The following is an 18476-nucleotide window of genomic DNA, read 5'->3' as shown; positions in this document are numbered from 1 at the left end:
TAAATCAAGATGGCACACCCTCTCTGCACCAGGCACTGAATCAGGACCAGAGAATACAGCAGAGAACACAAGAGCCACAATCCTGTCCTCTTGGAGGGACTCCCTAGAGCAATGGTTCAGGGGACGTATGGCAATGTCTGGAGACATTTCTGGTTGTCACGACTGGCGGGGTGTGTGTGTGTGTGTGTGTGCGAGCGCGCACGCGGGGGGAGGGGGGCGGAGGGCAGTATTAGTGGCACCTAGTAGGGAGCAGCCAAGTACACTATGTCCTACAATGCACAGGACCAGCCCCCAACCACTAAGAATTATCTGGCCTAAAATGTCAGTAACACTGAGTGGTGCAATTAGTGGCCTAACTAGGTCACATCCATCAACAGGATGGTGGGTGAGAGTGTTAGAGGGGAAAACAGGAAGCTGGAAGAGCATGCGGGAGGGAGAAGGCGCGCTCCGCCCCCGCCCCCGCCCCGCTCCCCGCCCCGCTCCCCGCCCCCTCCCCGCCCCCTCCCCGGCCAAGCTCATGTCTACGCGAGGCCTGAAGGATGAGTGGAAGCAGGTAATGAGGCTGCAGGAGCAGAGCAGAACCTTCCAGGCAGAGGGAAACTGCACCTGTGAAAGTGGAAAAGCAAAAACGCTGACCTCTCGTCTGGCTAAAGGGGTTATAGGAGCGTGCGGGTGGGGGAGGGGCAGAGGAGGAGGTAGAGCGAACGAGGAAACCTTCACAAGCGCTGTGCCCTCACTCTGGAGAAGAAGCACCTTTATTATGTAAGGAGGCATAACTTCATTAAGAACATAGGTTTGGAGTCAGACCTGAATTTAAATCCCAGCTCCACCACCCTACATGCTGTGTAGCTTTGAAGAAGACACAAACCCCGAGTTTTTAAACCCAGTTTCAGAATGTAAAGCAGAGGGCGGAGAGGGAGAATAACATCTACCTCAGGTGGCAGCATTAGGATGAAATGAGAAAATGCACATGAGCAGCTTGGCACTCGGCACAGCCACAAATAGATGTTGTTCTTATTTGTGATGTCAAAGGTCCCTCTGGGGCCAGTGTGCAAAATAAAATGGGGAAGGACAACCAGAATCACTCCTCCCTGGGAACATAAAGCTCCAAGCATAAACAAAATAACTGAAATGTTACAGAATGAGAACTAGCTACCACGAAGCAGAGCTTCTGAGGGACTTCAGGTCCTGATGACAACCCAGTGCAATCCTAACCATGACTGAACCACGAACGAGCAGCTCCCACGCCCATCAGAAAGCACGTCCTCTGGATAAGTGAACACCCACCACCTACATCCGACCACCCTAGTTGGCCTGAGAAATGAATGCTGCGAAACCTTAGGAAAAAATCTTTATCATGGCCCCGGTGGGTGATGGTGATGACCTTGTACCGTGGCCAGGGCACAGCCAAAGAACACGGGTCCCACAGATGGCGAGGCTCCTCCATACAAACCTCCAAGCTTATCGCCTTGATCCAATTTTCTTAACAGCTTCTTGCTCAACGACTTGTTCACTGCCATAGACAGGGTTCCAATCTGACACCCTGGCACCTCAGGCGCCCCGCAACTCTTAGAAAGAAGTTAGGATACTTTCGTATCAATGGTCCTTAAATGTGAATGATGTGGTTTCCTAATCTACTCCTGGTGAACAAACTTTCATTAACCAGAATGAAATGAGCTCTATACTGAGAGAGGGACGACTAAACCATCTCGGAGTGGCTGTTCTATATACCCAGCCAGAAGAGTGACATTACTCTGCAACTGTACTTTGCTTTCAGAAATAAACAGGTACACGAAATATGCCCAATATGCATTATGAATGGGGTGGGGGACAACCACCCCTCAAAAGAGTTCAAGACCACTTCTCGGTATCTAAGTGCTGCCCACCACCCATACCAGCCATGTGGTCTCAAGTTCCAGCTTGGGTCTCCGTTTTTCTCTTGAAGGCAGACAGACCCAGTTTCCCCAGGGAGAAAATCCAAATCACAGAAACAAGTGACCAGCCTTCATGTGCACACACTAAGTTGCTTTTATTAATCCAGCACGGCATGCTACAGATACTGTACAGCATGAACATTTATTCATTACAAAAATGGCTTCCAAACCATTAAAAATGAAATTGGAATAAGAGCATAAAACGGAACAGTAACATCACAACTGTTAGGAAACATTCAAAGTATTCACAAAAAATGTTATAGTTAGCATCTTAATAAACCAGAGAAAAATCGGAGACAGTTTTACAATCGCTTCATGTCAACTACAATGGCACTGAATGAACAGGTTTCAGCTTTATACAGCATTTTGCAACATCAACATGCCTAGGTTTTTTTTTATTTTTAAAGTCTGCTACCTACTTGTATGTCGTACGAGTACATAAAAGTGGCAGCTGGTTTTTCCTTTAAGAGTAATCTAATATACAGAATTTTGGCCCTTAAGGGTTTATACCTCTTCATTTAAAATGCTTTCTGGACAATCTGCTACCAAACACATCTTGTTATAGGTGACATTAAAACTACATACAAATCTACCTATGTAACATCACAGCAAAACATGATGAACGAAAATTACAGCATCAAAAAGAGGGAGAAAGCTAAAGTCACTGAGAATTTTGGCACATAAAGTTTTGCACACAGTCAGCCCACATCCTGCAGGGTGTCGGACAGTCGACTGTGAGTTCAAAGGGGAAACAGGATGGTTCCCACTGCTGCTCACACAGCGTCGCTAGAATTCCCTCACTAATTTTCAAGTCTTGTTTTACATAATGGCTTTTAAAGCAACTTTTGTTAATGCTACTGATCCTTTAATGCAACTATTCATGTCCATTTGGCGGCATCTGGGGATTCATACAGGGGGGGAAAAAAGTCAAAAAGGGAAACAAAAAATATATATATACACATTTTATATATAAACTTAAAAACCTTGTACAAATGAGTTGTTATATATAAGATGCTGATGCTAAGGGGAAAAAAATTTTATACAGTTTCAAGAAAAAGGAAAACATATTTTAAAAGGGATGACGTACAGGTTCGACAAGCAATCTCTAAAGCAATAAATACTACTGGCCCAACAGCGTTGTGATTCCATTAATTGTTGAGTAGCATCCCCTCCCCCCAAAAGAACAACACCATGGAACAAGGTATATTAACACATTTTAACCCTTTGTTTCTGTACATTTAAACAATAACAAGTAACATCACAATAAAAGTTGTTTCACACAGAAGAAAAAAAAAGTAACGGCACTGCATTCATCGTGCCCTTATGGTTTCAAAACCAGGTGTAAAATGATTGGTTCGCAAGCTCGTATTTAATACAAATAATACAGAACCAACTCCTTCTGGAGGGCTGCTTCAAAATTGCTTCTTTTTTTTTTCCTTTTTGTTTTTTAATCAGTCTTTTAAAACTAAGCTATCCGAACTACATAACAGTTATGTATATATATATATTTTTTAAACGCTACAAAGACTTTAAACAGCTGTTGATAAAAATTTTGGTAGAATCATGAGGTTCTTCTCTCATCTACATATTTAAAAGGAGAAATTGAAATAAGAATGGGTCAAATATTGACCAATGAACTTGATAAACATTAACTAATGTAGCCACATGGCACAAAATTAAAAGAGTACAAAACAAAACCTTTCAAAGGGAGGGGAAATAAAGAAAAGCAAAACGAAACACTACACAAACCAGCTGGGGCTAACGAAGCTAAAGCTATTCTAAAGACTTGGTTACGAGGGAGAGCGGCTGGGGCTGGGTCCCGGCCAGAGAGCTGTGGGAATGTAAGGAAGATGTTGACGGCTGTGCAATAGATGAGGAGGGCATGATGGGCGGCTGCAAAGCGGCAGGAGGCAGGTCCAAGGCCCCGTTGGGACAGAGGGCGGGGGCCTTGCCATGGGCGGCCTCGGCAAGCAGGAGGGCGGGTGGCGGAGGCATCATGGAGAGGTGGGCCAGGGGGTCGGGCTTCAGGGACAGCGAGAGAGGCTGGGTCTGCTCAGTCTGTGACTTGGCGTCTTGGGGAGGGGAGCCTAGCAGGCTGGGGGAAGGAGGAGGCGAGTCTAGTAAGCTTCCATCTGAAGAGGGTGGGCTGAGGCAGCTGCCTTCACCTTGTATGTAGCGAACGCACTTTTTTTTTCTCCTAGAAACAGGGGAGAGAGTTTCTGTGAATAAAGGGCAAAGGTGCCAAGGGAGAGAGTTATCTAACGCTCAGAGTCAAGATGAAGTCACCTAACAGATGCCCTCCCCCCGACTCCTGGAGACGGCACGCCCACTGGCCAGAGGACTATTAAAATTACACCAGGGCGCCATGCTCACTAACTGCTGCCCCACCTAAGACTGCTCTGCCGAACGAAACAGTCGAGAGTACAGCACTCCCTCCGTACCTGCTTCCCCCGCCCCACTAAATACCCTAGGCCCCGCCCCTGCCCAAAGGTAAGTGAGCAGACTAAAGGATGCCACCTGTACGTGGTGGCGTCTCTGCCAGAAAGTGGCTGCACGCGAACTGAGATGAACTGGAAAACTGGTTATTTCTCTTCGGCTCACACGTCTCCTCACTTTCCCATCACACCTCCCGTTCCCACCGCTATCCCACCCCCTCCCCCAATGGCGTGTGTGTGTGTGTGTGTGTGTGTGTGTGTGTGTGTGAAAGAGAAAGACAGAGCCCTCCTTCCCCAGGAACCTCCTACGAATATAAACTCAAAATGCTGACCACTGAGCCCACAGAGCTGAAGACAGCGCTAGCAAGAGGCTTAAAGGTTTCAACACACCACCGCCACCACCGCCACCACCGCCACCACCACCACCACCACCGCCACCACCGCCACCACCACCACCACCACCGCCACCAGGCTGCTGGCGCCCGGAGAGCTTTCGGGCTTGTCTGTTAAGAACCACACCAAATCAAGAGGTCAGAATCAGGTGAGAGGAGGAGGGAAACAAAAATAAAACAAAATAAACTTAAAAAAAAAACAAAAACGAAAACAAAAAAAAGAAAAAAAAAAACCACCAAAAACAGGTAGAAGAGGATAACAAAGGTGGGGGAGGGGGAAGAATAAGAAAAACAGAAAATGATCCAAAGGAACAAGAATAACTGGTCGTATGGCCTGCAGGTTGTGGATTAAATTATGATTCAGACTTGACTTTTTTTCTTTTTCTTTTTCTTTTTTTTTTGTTAACGATTTGGGGTCTTCCCCTCCCCCAACCCAGAGTGAGAAGGCTGGAAAGGAAAGACGGTGAGGATGGCGTGGCGGGGTCCACGTGGCGAGGCCAGTGAACGGAGGGCACGGCATGTCGCACGGGCGTGACGATGACGGAGTGACGGGTCGCAGCGCGGGCCTCCCTGGGTCGGGGTCATCCTGACTAGTGTTGAAACCACAAAGACTAATTCTGCCCTGTCCCAGAACCAGAACCTCCCCTCTCCGCTTCCTGTTTATGTACGAAGTAGGAATGAACATTTCCGAGCCTCTCTTTCCTGTCATCGAAGGTTGGGGAGATCAAATCAAGAAACTGAGCGTGTGACCTCGAAGCTTCTCCTATTCTGAATCCCAGTCCAGTGGGATAATATCTGGTAGGAAAGGTGATACTGGGGACCAACTCCATCTATGCTCCAAAACTAATGCAGATACAGGGGATGTGCTGATCTAAGGGGAACACAGTCAGAACCGTGGCTGATAACACTCCATCTGAAAACAAGTGTGTAGGCACCAGCTGGCTTTTCATCACTAGAAAGCAACTGAGATGCTGCCTATTTGAAGGCAACCTCTGTCAGATGTCACTGGCCTTTGAAAGGAAGGGGGTGTAATTAGTCTGTGCCCCAGAGCTGCCTAATCAGGCCCCTGAGTGTGTGGGGTATGGATTCAGCAAGATGGCAGGAGAGGAGAGGGGAGGGAAGGGGAAGGGGAAGGATGGGAGAGGCATGCTTGGTCTTCCCTGCCTCCCAGAGGCGAAGACCCGTTGGGCCAGTGGCCTCAGGGTCTATCCGTCCCCTCTCTGAGTTGGAAGGAACTCTAGGGGAGAGTGAGGGCAGCCTCCCTCACCTTCACAATGACATGGTTCCTTTCTCTTCTCTGGGATAAACGGGTTCTGCTCCCATCGCAGAAACCCAGGGTAAACAATTAAGCCTCTCAAGAGTTTTAAGCCACCTTAGCCTGCAGATCAAAACATGCTATAAAAAAAAAAAAACTAAATGTCCATGCATTTTGAAAATGGGAGATGGGAGGGGGTGGGGAGGCATAAGCAAAACAGAGAAAGCAACGGGGAGAAACAAGAGAGAGGAGAGAGACAGAAAGGGCGGAGAACGACAGGAAACGAGGGGGTGACATCAGCAGCATTCCATGCTATATTAGGGCAGAGTGAAAAGACGGGGAAAGCAACTTGGTGGGCTCAAAACAGAATCTTGTTAAAAATGTCCTCAAATGTCAAATAAAATTAGAAGCCTTGTGCAGTGAGTGAGGAGCCCTGATTGGCTAGGAGCCTTTCCGGGGCTCCCCTCACCCCTCCCGCCCTCCTTGTGACACGGAAGTTTCCAAGTCGTGGGGATGAGCAGAGGCATCATGAACACGGGACATGAAGACTATGAATGAGAAAGCGATGCTCCTTCTAACAGGAGGCTGAGCAAAAGGCAGTCGGAACACACACACACACACACATTTCTGACGGTCCAGAAAATGGCTCGTTTTGCAACTTTTTTTTTTTTTTAAAGTACATTTTATCCTATTGATTTAGCATCAAGCCAGATCCTGGCCAAGAGAAAAAGGTGAAGAAAAAAGGGACAAAACCCCCCTTCTTGCCCTTCCCCACCTAGGTTCCATCTCCAATCAAGGAGTGGTGGCCTCTTACAAACCCACTTTCAACTTCACATGGGTTTGTCCTGAAAGGAGACTCGTTCTTCCTGACCCTGTTTTGGAGTTACACCCTCAGAAGAACAGAAATGCACCTGCTAAAAAGCATTTAGGGTAAAACATGCCCCAACGGTAGAAAAAAATGGCCACCGGGAAGCTGCTAATGGTGCTGAGGTGAGGAAGAACACTGAGTAGGGACCTCTCGGCATCCACGACGGCAATGCCGTCACGCTGACAGCTGGCCTCTCAATGCTGCACTTCATGAAATCAAGTTTATGCGGCAGCCGCAAAGGTTTTTCGGCTGTTTTCGTTTTTGGTAAAAACGTCCTGAAAATTCTAGTCTCTGAGGAAGATATCACGCCCTGGCTTTAGCAAGGTGTGGGCTGTGTCTGGGAAGGGGGCCTCCATCCAGTTGGCGTTACTAATGATAACTTTCACCAAAAAAATGCCAAGTCTAACTCGCAGTAACTTCGAAACAAAAAAGGGATTCATAAAACCACCACTCACCTCCTACGAACAAAATACACAAACCAGGCAACAAACCATATTGCGAGGTATGCACAATGGTGTCAGCCATGCATTCCTACGGATGGTGAGAAACCCTCGGAAGAGATCCTGTGATTAGCTCATCCTTGGCCAAGGCAGGGCTTCTTAGAGCAGGACTCTCCAGCTACTTATCTTCCTACTCAGCGCAAATAAAATTCTGACATGAATTCACTGCCTAGATAGATAGGTCAAGCAGAGTTCCTATCTTCTGGGCTAGCTCTAATTAAATACCTAACGTCTTTCGTTAACTTCATCATGAAACTCTTTTCTGTTACACAGAGAAGACCCCAGGACTGTGTGGGAAGGACACCTGTCACCTCCGTGAACACTGCCACCTGGAAAAATGACTGAGAATCCCTCTCTTGCTGGGTGTTCACCCAAGGCCCCCCCCGTCCTCACATAATGGGCAGAGGGTCGTCTGGGGAGTCCCTCTCAGTCAAGACTCTCAGGCCCTCTCTCCCCTAAAGGCGTGGTCAACGCGAGGTGTTTCAGTCTCTTGTACGGCATCGGAGCGGGGGGAAGAGACATGGAGAGTCGTGGGCATGCACAGGATGGGATGGACATCTGAGCTAACGTCTAAACACGCAACACACGGCAAAGGCATGGAAGAGAGGGACACGTGACAAGGGAGGCACTACAGACAGAAAAGCATGTTCGGGTATTGAGATACCTACCATCATAATACTCCAAATTCAAAGACTGCTTGTATCAGAACAAAGAAACAACAAATTTAACCGAAGGTGCTCATTAAAGAAAGGGAAGTGAGACAGGAACTAGTTGGCATCCCTCCACCAAGAAGGAAGTACCTACGCCTTCCCTGAAATTACTAGTTGGATGGAAGCCTGCAGGTGGAACCCGGGTGTTTAATTTGGACTCTTCTGATACATCTCAGAACCAACGGTCTCTCTCGCTCTCTCTCTAAATGCAGACGCATACATTTCTCGTTCTGCAGGCTGGCAGCCCTGCAGCATGCGACTGCATGACTCGCTGCTCGCAGCCCTTTAGCTGGTGCATGCCGTTCAATGCCACGCTTCTTTTCCGCACTGTAAAACAATGTCAGCTAACCAAGCTCCTCTGTACAGAGATGTGGTTTTTAAACATAAAACAAACAAACAAAAAATAAAAAATAAAATAAAAAGTAAAACAAAACCAAAAAAAGCCTGCCCCAGAGCACTTGTCCAAGTCTTGACTCCGAGTTGCATGGGAATGCTACTCCTGGTGCCAATTTTAGCTCATTCAAACCTTTGGAAATGGTGGTCTCTGCACTCAGCACACGGGCCACAGAAGTATTCATGGGGCTGGGCCAGTTCTAGGACACTGGCTTTCAAAGCAAAAGGGTAAGTGCCCGTTCTGGTCAGTTAGGGTTGTGGTCTCGGCCCTACCGCCAGGGTTATATCATTTTTAAGAGAGGGGTGTGGGGAGAAAGAGAAAGTGGGGAGAGGACTCAGCATAAAATTAGCAAGGAAATTTTGAAGAATGAGGATCATTAGTCATTGATATCAGTGCGGGAGTAGATGGGAACGGGGTCAAAATATATTGACACGCTAAGGTACCAGAAGGACAGAATGCTTTGATTTTCCCAAAGGCCTCGCAGTGGTAATATACCTGCATGGTTTGCACCATAAAGTCTGTCGGTCAAGCCCGAACAGTGCCCGACACTTCTTTGGAGTATTTGCATCTGTTAGCATAAGGTAAACACAAAAAATACAACACAATGGTGGGTCGTGCTCAGTTGGATGTGAAATCTCAGCTACAGCTGACTTGTCTTCTAGATCACCTCGGTTCTATTTGATTGTCTTCCCTCACCAAGGGCATGAAAGGAAAGGACTTCTATGAGTCAAAAGAAAAAAAAATAAAATAAAATGATAAAACACACACACACGCACACACACAAAACAACAACCAGAAACCAAAAAACAAGGAAAAATAAATAAAAATAGAGAGAGAAGAGGAGGGGGAAAGGTGACGTTGTTTGCGGCTACCTAGGCCAGGGTTACGAAGGAGGTCACGGAGCCCCACCCTGGGCTGTCATGAGGAGGGGGACGGCAGGTAACATCCCTGGGAGGGGCGCGCTGGGGTTTGCTGTCGCTGACCCGAGGAGGCGCAGATGATGCGGTTTTACAGTGGCATTTTGGCTAGCAGCAGCAGGGGAACAAGCACAACCCTCACAGAGCAGTGTCCCGCGCCCTCGTGTCTCCTAAGATCCACACACAGAGCTACAAAGCGACAGGCCAGAGAGGGGGAAAGGATCGAATAGACCAGCTGCAAACCAGCACAGCGAATCTGGGAAATCTATACACACCTGCAAGGGCCGCACCAGTTATTCTGTTGATCAAGGCCAAAGCGCGCTCGGCATTTCTTAGGAGCGCTCAGGTCTGAATGAGTTCAAGAGAGAAGCGAGCAGAGGAGGAGGACGTGGGAGAGAGGGAGGAAAGAGAGAGAGAAGGGGAGGGAGAAAAAGAGAGAGAGAGAGAGAGAGAGAGAGGGAGGGAGGGAGGGAGGGAGGAAAAAAGGGAGGGAGGGAGAGAAGAAAAAAGAGAAAGATACAAATAAGAAAAAAATAAAAATAAAAAAGGGAATAAATCAATGACCTGGTTACTAATTACAAAATATTGACTTTTGATTTTTAACTTTCTTTAATTAAAAAAAAGGTAAAAAAAAAATCACATTCTTATTCAACTTGTGAAATTAGCTGTTGCAAATAAAGCTGCAGTATCCCTTCGTTAAGGACTGTCTCTCAGATTCGGTTTGAGCTGATAAAGGGAAGTTAGATACTGAAGAACTAGCTTGTAAACAATATTTTTCCTCTTTTGGTTCTGCTTTCCTTTTTTTTTTTTTCTTTCAATTTGTTTTTCTTAAAGAAGAAAATAAAGCAAAGGAGGGAATTAAGTTTGTAACATGCTTTTTTCTTCTCAGAGTACAACAGTTTAAAAAAGAAAAAAACTACAAATAAAAACAGAACAAAATGAAACAAAACAGAAAGAAATAAAGAAAGAAAAGGGTTGTGGGTATTGGGATATTGCAGCTTTTGGAACGTTCATCTTTCTTTTGAAATCTGTTTTCATTAATATTAAGAGAGGAACAGATAAAGGTAAACAGGCTGTATGAATGAGCTGTTAAGAGTTAGTTAGAAGCTCATAGCAGCACTTAAGCAGGTACAGTCAGTAAAATGCTAGTGGGTTTGCAAAGTATGAGCAGAAAAGCAAAAGGAAGAAAAAAAAACTAAAATAAAAAAAAAGCAAAGGAAAAAAAATCATACTGCGGATGCATGCTTGCGTGAGAAAACTTAGTGGGAGCAATGAAAAAAAATGCCATTAGATTAAGGAGGTTTATTACTGAATTCCTTCCGTTTTTTTTTTTTTTTTACCAGTCTCTTTTAAAGAAATACTGCATATTCAATTTGCACAGTTAGTTCAACTCTAAATCACTGTCATCACTGCTTAAACAACTGTCATGGAAAAAATAAATAAATAAACAAAGCAAAAGTTAAATTAAATTAAAAAAAAAAACAACAAAAGCAACTGAAAAAAAAAAAAATCTACCGAAACATACGAAACCGTGTAGATGGTCATTTTAAAGAATGTTCAAATGTCATACGTGATTAATGTTAATCAAACTATAATGGCAAGAAAAATTAAAAAACAGTTTAGCAACTATTTTAACGACTCAAAATGACATTAGCACCTGTAATCGGAGGAAGTGAAAGGCAAGGATTTAGGAAACATTCGCTGTGTTCTGAAAAAAAAGAACAAATTATACAAAGCCTTCAAAATGTTTTTGTTGTTGTTTGTAAAAGCCTGGCCTTCTCCAAGGGACCTCTGAGATTGCCTATGCAGTATTTCTAATTTCTTCTAGAGAATGACAAACCTCCTTAATTTAAGTTGGGTGCAATTTACCACTGTAAAGGCATGCATCGAAACATTCAGGAACAGCCCAGTTAATGCCAAACACTCACATACACCCCTCCTACTCCCCTAGCCCCCTCCTCATCCCTACTCAGACACATACAGAATAAGCAAACTGTATACACCCCGCATAGGCATGCCTCCGGCTCCCCAGTTACAGGCTCTACAGTTATTTAAAAACACATTCCACTAGAATTACAATGTGCTTTTCATGCGACAATGAATGTTACTAGCTTTAAAAGGGCAATCATGAAGCAATTAATTAAAATGCATAAACAAAAAGGCTGGCTAAGATGGGTTCCCCCACAATGTCCTCCTGGCCTTGAGTTTCTCCTGCCTCCCCCGGATAGAAGCCTAATATCAAACAGTGGTCCTCAAAAGAGTATGGCTCCTTCCTGCACCCTCATTATTCTAACTTACCGTTGGTCTCCCCTGGCTGCTTGTCCCTTTTCCTCTTCTTCTTCTTCCCCTAGAGGAACAAACAAAACACAGGGAATTATTTCAATAAAACGAATGGGAAGAGGGTGTCTGGGGTCACCCGGAAATGAGAAGGCGGAAGGAGGGGAGCACCCTGCTCCCTTCATCCACACCAGCTCCTTGAGTGTTTTCCAGCCCCTAAACCCCTTTAATCCAAATGTCCAAATGAACTGTGCTTCAGCTGCAGGGACAACCAATCAGCAGGGGAAAAGAAGGATTCAATGCGGGGTGAAGGAAAGACCTCTTTCCCACGCACCCATGTCCATCCTCGAACCTGACCCAGAGCATCTGATTCCACAAAGGTGACGGGAAGAGCTGGATGAGGAAGATGCAGGAGGTGAGTAGACACAAGGCTAAAGTGGCCCAAGGGTCCACGGCCACAGGATGAATCAGTGTTGAGATGGCTATGTGGACTCAAAACCTTCTCGCCCCATGCAAATCTCTTAAGGCCAAAAGGTCCTTATTTTGAATCAAAAATTAAATGCTTAAGTAGGATTTTTTTTTTTTTTTTTTTTTTTTTTTTTTTTTTTAGAGCTGTAACGTGGGCCTTGCTTTTTAAAAGACAGCAGGGGGAATGAGAAAAGGCAAAATAGAACCAGAAATCATTTGCACTTCTTTTAAAACTGCTGAGTGGACATCCATAAAAGAGGAAAAGTTCTCTATAGTCCCATCTAACATATAATGATTATCATAACCCTAGGAATAACAGCTAATATTTATTGAGCACATACTACACGCCGGGCATGATTTTAAGTGTGCCATGCATATGGATGCATTTAACCTCACACAATCCTATCCAACAGGTATTATCACCACTCCAATTTCACGGATAAGGAAACCAAGGCACAGAGAGGTTACATAACCTTTCTGAGATCACAGAGCTAACAAATGGCGAGACCAGGATGGGAACTCAGGTGCTCTCGATTCCAAGACCCCTCATGCACTAAGCTGCACTACCTACGTGGTTAATGCCCTCTGAGGAAGGTTTTTAACAGATTATGGGTGAACTGCATGGAGTCATTCACATTCTCCAACCAGATCCTCCTTGACAGCTGGACAATCTTCCCATGGATGTAGAAGGGGCACGGGGGGAATTCTGTAGAGCTGACTGCCCCGTTCCAGATCTAAAACCCCTTCTCCATCACCTCACAGTACCTGCCCGTCCTACCCTTAATGAGATAGCTGCCTGGTATATGTGAAATGTCACAAACAGGAGGCACGGTCTCACACTTCTGTTTGTTTCAGAATCTCTCAATATCGCCCTTGCCTAAAGGTTGTCACAGTGTGTTAACACCAACTCCAGAAGTGACAAGAACGGTGATAGGCAGAAAACCTGAGAACCCATAAAGCCTTGTGACGAGAGACTCAGGGCGGAGACTGCGCAGTGTGAGCTCCATCCGAGGGCTAAGAGTCAACTGTTTCAGAGAAAGCCCCTTTTTTCTCTCAGATCTTGGGGCCTGTTCCACTTGGAGAATTTGTCTTGGCCTTCAGCTCGGCATTTCTATTTGAAACATTTTATGTTCCTAGATGTACAATGACAGGAAGGAAGGAAGGAAGGAAGGAAGGAAGGAAGGAAGGAAGGAAGGAAGGGAGGGAGGGAGGGAGGGAGGGAGGGAGGGAGGGAGTGAGGGAGGGAGGGAGGGAAGGAAGGAAGGGAAGGAAGGAAGTTAGTTCACTTCCTTCTCATGAACCTTAGCAGCCCATCTTCATGTCTGCGCCTCTCATGTAAGGAGCAGAGTGTCATGTGGCCACCTTGGAACAGGCAGAGGGTCTACTTTGTTTACTTAGGAGCTTGAGGTAAAAATTCAGCTGGGCACAGTGGTGTCAACATCCACATAACTCAAGGGCTTCTCATCACCTTTAATATAGCGTTCACCCATTTCCAATCTCCTGCAATACATTCTGAAAGGCAAATGAAAAGTCCACTACTCACGGGAAGCTTAAGATAACTGAGATGTTCGTGACTGAGGGAATGATCATTTAGACTAAGGGTTTCTAAAGAGCAGGGGTTGTGTTTTAACCAGAAGACATGAAGGAATTTAATAAATGCTACTTAGTGAAGAGAGGTGCATCTGAAGGGAGGAAGACATCCCCATCACCTCTTTAAATTTAACAAAACAAAGAAAAGGCCTAAAGTATGGTGGTAAGGGGGAAAAAACTCAAGATGAGCAAATGGCCCAGGATTTAGCTTTTTTACCCATTGTAGAGCTAATCTACATGATAAAGAAAATCATGTTCTAATATAATGCCAGGGGTCAGATGTCACTATGGGACCAAAATGTTTCCTCTTGTGCTCCAGGATGTGCCAAACCCAACAACCCAAATGTGACTGCTGAAGATTTCTGTCACCACTTGGCTGGAAAAGTGGAAAGTGAAAGAGGCTTGAGGTTAACTCAGAAGACTTTTTCCAGAAGAACCTCTTGGACTGTACAATGACCAAAGTAATTTGCAGAGAAACTTCTATGTCAACTCAGTTTAAAAAAAAAAAAAAATACTAACAAGTTTTCACCATAATCAAATCCATAAAAGTTTAACTATTGATTCTTGTTCCATAGACTGTTTCCTCGGGCATGGATGGATAGCTGGATGGATGGATGGAAGAAAGGAAGGAAGGAAGGGTGGGAGAAAGAAAGGAAGGGAGGAAGGAAGGAAGGAAAGGTGTTCATACCCATGAGTAATGAGCCATCGTAACAGGATCTGACAGTACCCCCTTGTAAGAGATAAAGCTCCTACAGCCCCAAATCCAGATCTACCTCTAAATTTTCTCTCAGGTCTTATCAGAGGTTCCCCTATTATACACACCCCATTCCAAGTGCCTCATGGACCTGCTAAAACCCCAAGAGCAAGACAAAAAAAGACTCGGAAAACATCCTGACTCCAAGTAAATAATCAAAGCACCCTTTGGAAGCTATCGCAGAGTCGGCCTCGTACCTTTGTGGAGACTTCCCCCTGCACAACTCTAGGGGTACCATGCTCACAGACCATATTATAAACACCTCCCGAGAGTTGTACAGTGCACGCCCTACACAGCTGGACACGAAGGCCCTGCTATGACCCCAAATGCCTACAGGGGATACAATGTCTAGAGAGTAGCCGGATTCCTCTGTGATTACCCAAAGAATCGGATCTGTAGCAGGCAGAAGCTAGAGAGGAACTCTGAGAACCTCTGACCCAAAACCAGGAGAACAGCTGTCCTGGAACGAGAGACCGTAACAGAGGCAGGAAAGCGCCACCTCGAGGTCGGGGGCGGTGAGCAGCCAGCCTGCGGGAGAGCAGGACCTTTCTCATCCTCCTCCTTTCAGCTCCAGAAGAAAGGCTCCCCTGCTGCACACATGCTGAGGACAAACGGAAAGATCCCGAGCAGTTACGACCCTGTGCATGACCATCGGTGAGTGACAAGGGCTCTGAGCAGAGCCACCATGTCATTGAAAAATACCAACGCTAATTCCGGTTTCACTCCCAGGAGGAAGAGAGTCTAGTGCTGGCAGTGGGACCTAGAGGGAGATGGGTGGGTGGGCAGGGAGGAGGGGGGCTGCGGGGCTGGTGGTGACGACGTCATGGGAGTTAAGCTCCATGGTCGTGGTTGTCCACTCTCCCTCATCCGCACGGCAAAGGGGAGACGAGCAGGCTCACGTTTAAAGGCACGGGACTAAGAAGGGAGGGAACCTGGAGCGGCTAGTCAGAGCGAGCAGCAGTCGGATTTCACTCAGGACCCACACGTTCCTGAAGATGGTTTGTGACTTCCTGATGGCTGGCAAGTTCCGGGAGAGTAAATATGTCTGACTTAACTCTGGACTCCCATAATACGGTGTATAGTTAAGTTAAAAATCAGCAATAACTGAATGGATCTCAACCCTCCTATACGGAATGCTTCCTCACCACAGATGACGTCCACGGAGAGTTAGGTCAGGCAGCACTGACTGGTGAAAACATCATCTGTGACCCACGATACCAACAAGAAACAGGAGAAGCCTGTTGCTGGGATTAAGTCAAGTCTGTTTCCCCCACTGACATTAAGTCAAGTTTGTTTCCCCCGCCAAAGTAGATGGTAAAATCACTTCACAAAACCAAAGCTATATAATAAGGTATCAGGCAAATAAGAAACAATTTCATCCATCTAGGAAGGAGAGAGAGCTCAGGACTTGAGCTATTGAGCAAAATGGAAAATAAGAAAGAATGACAGAGGTGACAGAGGTCTCCAGGAGACTCAGTTTATAGGAGGGGAAGGATCATGGATGTCACAACCACTGCAATTAGTAAAAACAACAATCCTGCAGTGTTTTCCAAAACCCAGGAGATTAAATTAGGTGAATCTTGAAACCAACAGAGCCCAGGAACACACACAACACATAAGACACACCCCCTCGTCCTACCCTTGCTGGGTCCCTGCCAAAACATGACTTCTACTGGCTACTTTCAGGGATATTACCATCATGCCCCTCTCAGGATGAACTAGGCTTCTGACTTCTATTGTACCACAGCATAGGACAACTGTTTCATTTGTTCCTCTTAAGGGTGGTGAAGGCCCTACTGGAAGACCTGTGAAGAATTAAATTCCTCCTCCAGCCCTACCCACTCCTCTGTAAGGCCACCCCACAGACCACTGTTGAGAAGCACATAAGCCCCACTGGGCATATATCCTAGAGCCCTGCGTCTTCAAAGACACGGGCAAGAAGATATGGACAGCCCTAAACCGACCTCATGGGTCCTGAGCTGGCACGGCAGCTTCCCCCTGAAGAACTATGCTGCTGGAGCCACACTGGAGGCCAGGACAAGACCCTCCCGCCTGGTGCTTGGACGAGATGCTAACGATCCCAAGGAGCAGGCAAACCGAATGGTTCTGAGGCCTAATCCAAGGTGGCAGTTAGCATTCCCTTTGTCCGCATGGACAACCAGCACATGTCTACGGTCCTGAGAAAAATGATCCACCTACGTAGTTATCCCGTGCAGACCAGCCAGGGTAGAGCTGCATGTGAAGCTGTCGCTCCTTCCGGGCCAGCTCGTAGTACTTTGCTTGTTCTTCTCTAGACAGCGCGTGCCACTGGAGGGAACAAGACAGGGAGGGGGAGGGAAAAGACAGGCAAACGCATCACAGACTACACTGCGGCCAAGGGATAAATAACGCTTCTTTTTTGGAAGAGTCCATCAGAAATGATGTAACCTGCAGCCATTGACAGGCTGAAGGGTCCTGGCACTAACGGGAGCGCTTAGACAAAACACGAATTGTCGTCGATGCCGTTTTATCATTTGTTCTCTGGGGATGCGGAAGATGATGGCTTTGGCTGTTCTGTACGTCAGTCGAATGCGGTCACTGGTCCTGACCCCACGAAAGCCACCGAAGGGGTCGCAATGTAGCTAACGCGAAAGGCCTCTCCAAGCAAGCGAGGACGGGGACATTTTGTCACCCCACCTACTGCATCCTAGTCCATTCTCACCCTCTTCTCCCAGGGGGGGAGCCACCTACCCTTCGCCCCAGGATCTGGTTGATGGCTGCGCTTTCTTTCAACGTGCACTCGGCGACGACCTTTGCTCTCATTTCCTTCATATACAACATGAACGCGTTAAGAGGTTTCTTTATGTGGGGCTTCTTCTTTTCTTCTTCCTTTTTGGAGTCCTGATGCTTTCTGGATGTGGACAAAACAGACAGACCCAACCCAATAAACACCCGTGAGGGCCAACTTCCTCCCCAGCAAAGAGCCCATTCTCCTTGGTTTCTCAACACCCAAACCCAGCAGTCCGAATGAAAAGCACGCTTCCACTTTTGGCCTTCTCCACCCTGGAAAATGGAACAAAACCAGCCAGGGGAGGGACTAGGGGAAGAAAGGCGATTTTGTAATCACTTCCTTAAGTTTCACAAATACACAATTTTCCCAGGCCAGAAGGCAAAGCACCTGTGGCCCTTTCTTTCTACCTCAGCCAGTCTCGTGCTTAAAGGATGGAGTGCCAACTGCTCGATGACGGGGTTAGGGACAGAGTCATCACTGTAAAGCCCAGGCCATCCAAGTACGCAAAAAATAGGAGTGCTCGTCTGCACCACAGCAGGCACTCTCTGCGAAAGCCTGTCTGCAAGATCCGGGGTCCACACACATGGGGTATTTGCCGGAGCCACAGGCAGCGCAGAGAACCCAAGGCAGAGCCACCAACCCAACAGCCACCGCGCCAGCAATGATGAACTGAACACGATAGCGAAGGGGAAAGCGGTCACAAGAGCAACACTTACGAGCTGTGGAGTGAGCCGACGTCACTCTGGGAGGATTCCTGTTTGACTGTTGGTGTGACTATGGCCGGGTGGGGGATGCCGGTCGTGTGTAGAGTGTGATGTGGTGGGACCATATGGGGAGGGAACCTAGAAGACAGAAAGCTGTGTAAATCGTCAGAATCAAAATGAATGAATGGGGAGGGATGTGTACACACAATTAAAAAAAAAAAAAAAACAGCACGTAACGTTCACATGAAAGCAACCCAAGGCATATGAAACCTGTCAGCATTAATTAGCGATAAATTAAACATAATGATTCTCATAATGTCATTAAAGCCAATCTTCCCCTTCATTATTGTTACTGACATGAGACATTACGATTTTTAACATCTTTAGCAAAAGACAAATTTAACTGATGTACTTGGGCGGAAAAGTAGGCTTGGACGACCTGCTGGAAATCACACGTCCACTTGTTCTTTTGAGGCATTATTTTGGCATCTAAGAAGACAATTTCCTA

The 18476-nt window shown here is 46.4% G+C and overlaps 1 protein-coding gene across 35 annotated transcripts in view; it reads right to left on the bottom strand.

The window, feature by feature from the left end:
- Positions 1–2004: 2004 nt before the first annotated feature.
- TCF7L2 (transcription factor 7 like 2) overlaps positions 2005–18476 on the bottom strand; it is a 187437-nt gene continuing 170965 nt past the window's right edge. For 7 of the 35 annotated variants that reach the window (XM_016146330.2, XM_016146328.2, XM_016146337.2 and 4 more), the window contains 5 exons: positions 17981–18106; positions 17225–17384; positions 16694–16801; positions 11704–11752; positions 2005–4131 (listed from right to left, as the gene is read on the bottom strand). In XM_016146330.2, coding sequence (XP_016001816.2) covers positions 4052–4131; positions 11704–11752; positions 16694–16801; positions 17225–17384; positions 17981–18106 — 523 coding nt within the window. In that variant the 3' untranslated portion in view covers positions 2005–4051. Of the gene's footprint in view, positions 4132–8982; positions 9057–9680; positions 9754–11062; positions 11114–11703; positions 11753–16693; positions 16802–17224; positions 17385–17980; positions 18122–18476 lie in introns of those variants that run through there. The other 28 variants (XM_016146304.2, XM_016146303.2, XM_016146310.2 and 25 more) reach the window with 11 other exon arrangements.

Source organism: Rousettus aegyptiacus, unplaced genomic scaffold (assembly GCF_014176215.1).
Source record: "Rousettus aegyptiacus isolate mRouAeg1 unplaced genomic scaffold, mRouAeg1.p scaffold_m13_p_6, whole genome shotgun sequence".
Classification (NCBI taxonomy): domain Eukaryota; kingdom Metazoa; phylum Chordata; class Mammalia; order Chiroptera; family Pteropodidae; genus Rousettus; species Rousettus aegyptiacus.
Note: the sequence above shows the minus strand (reverse complement) of the source record. Positions and strands in the feature narration are given on the sequence as shown.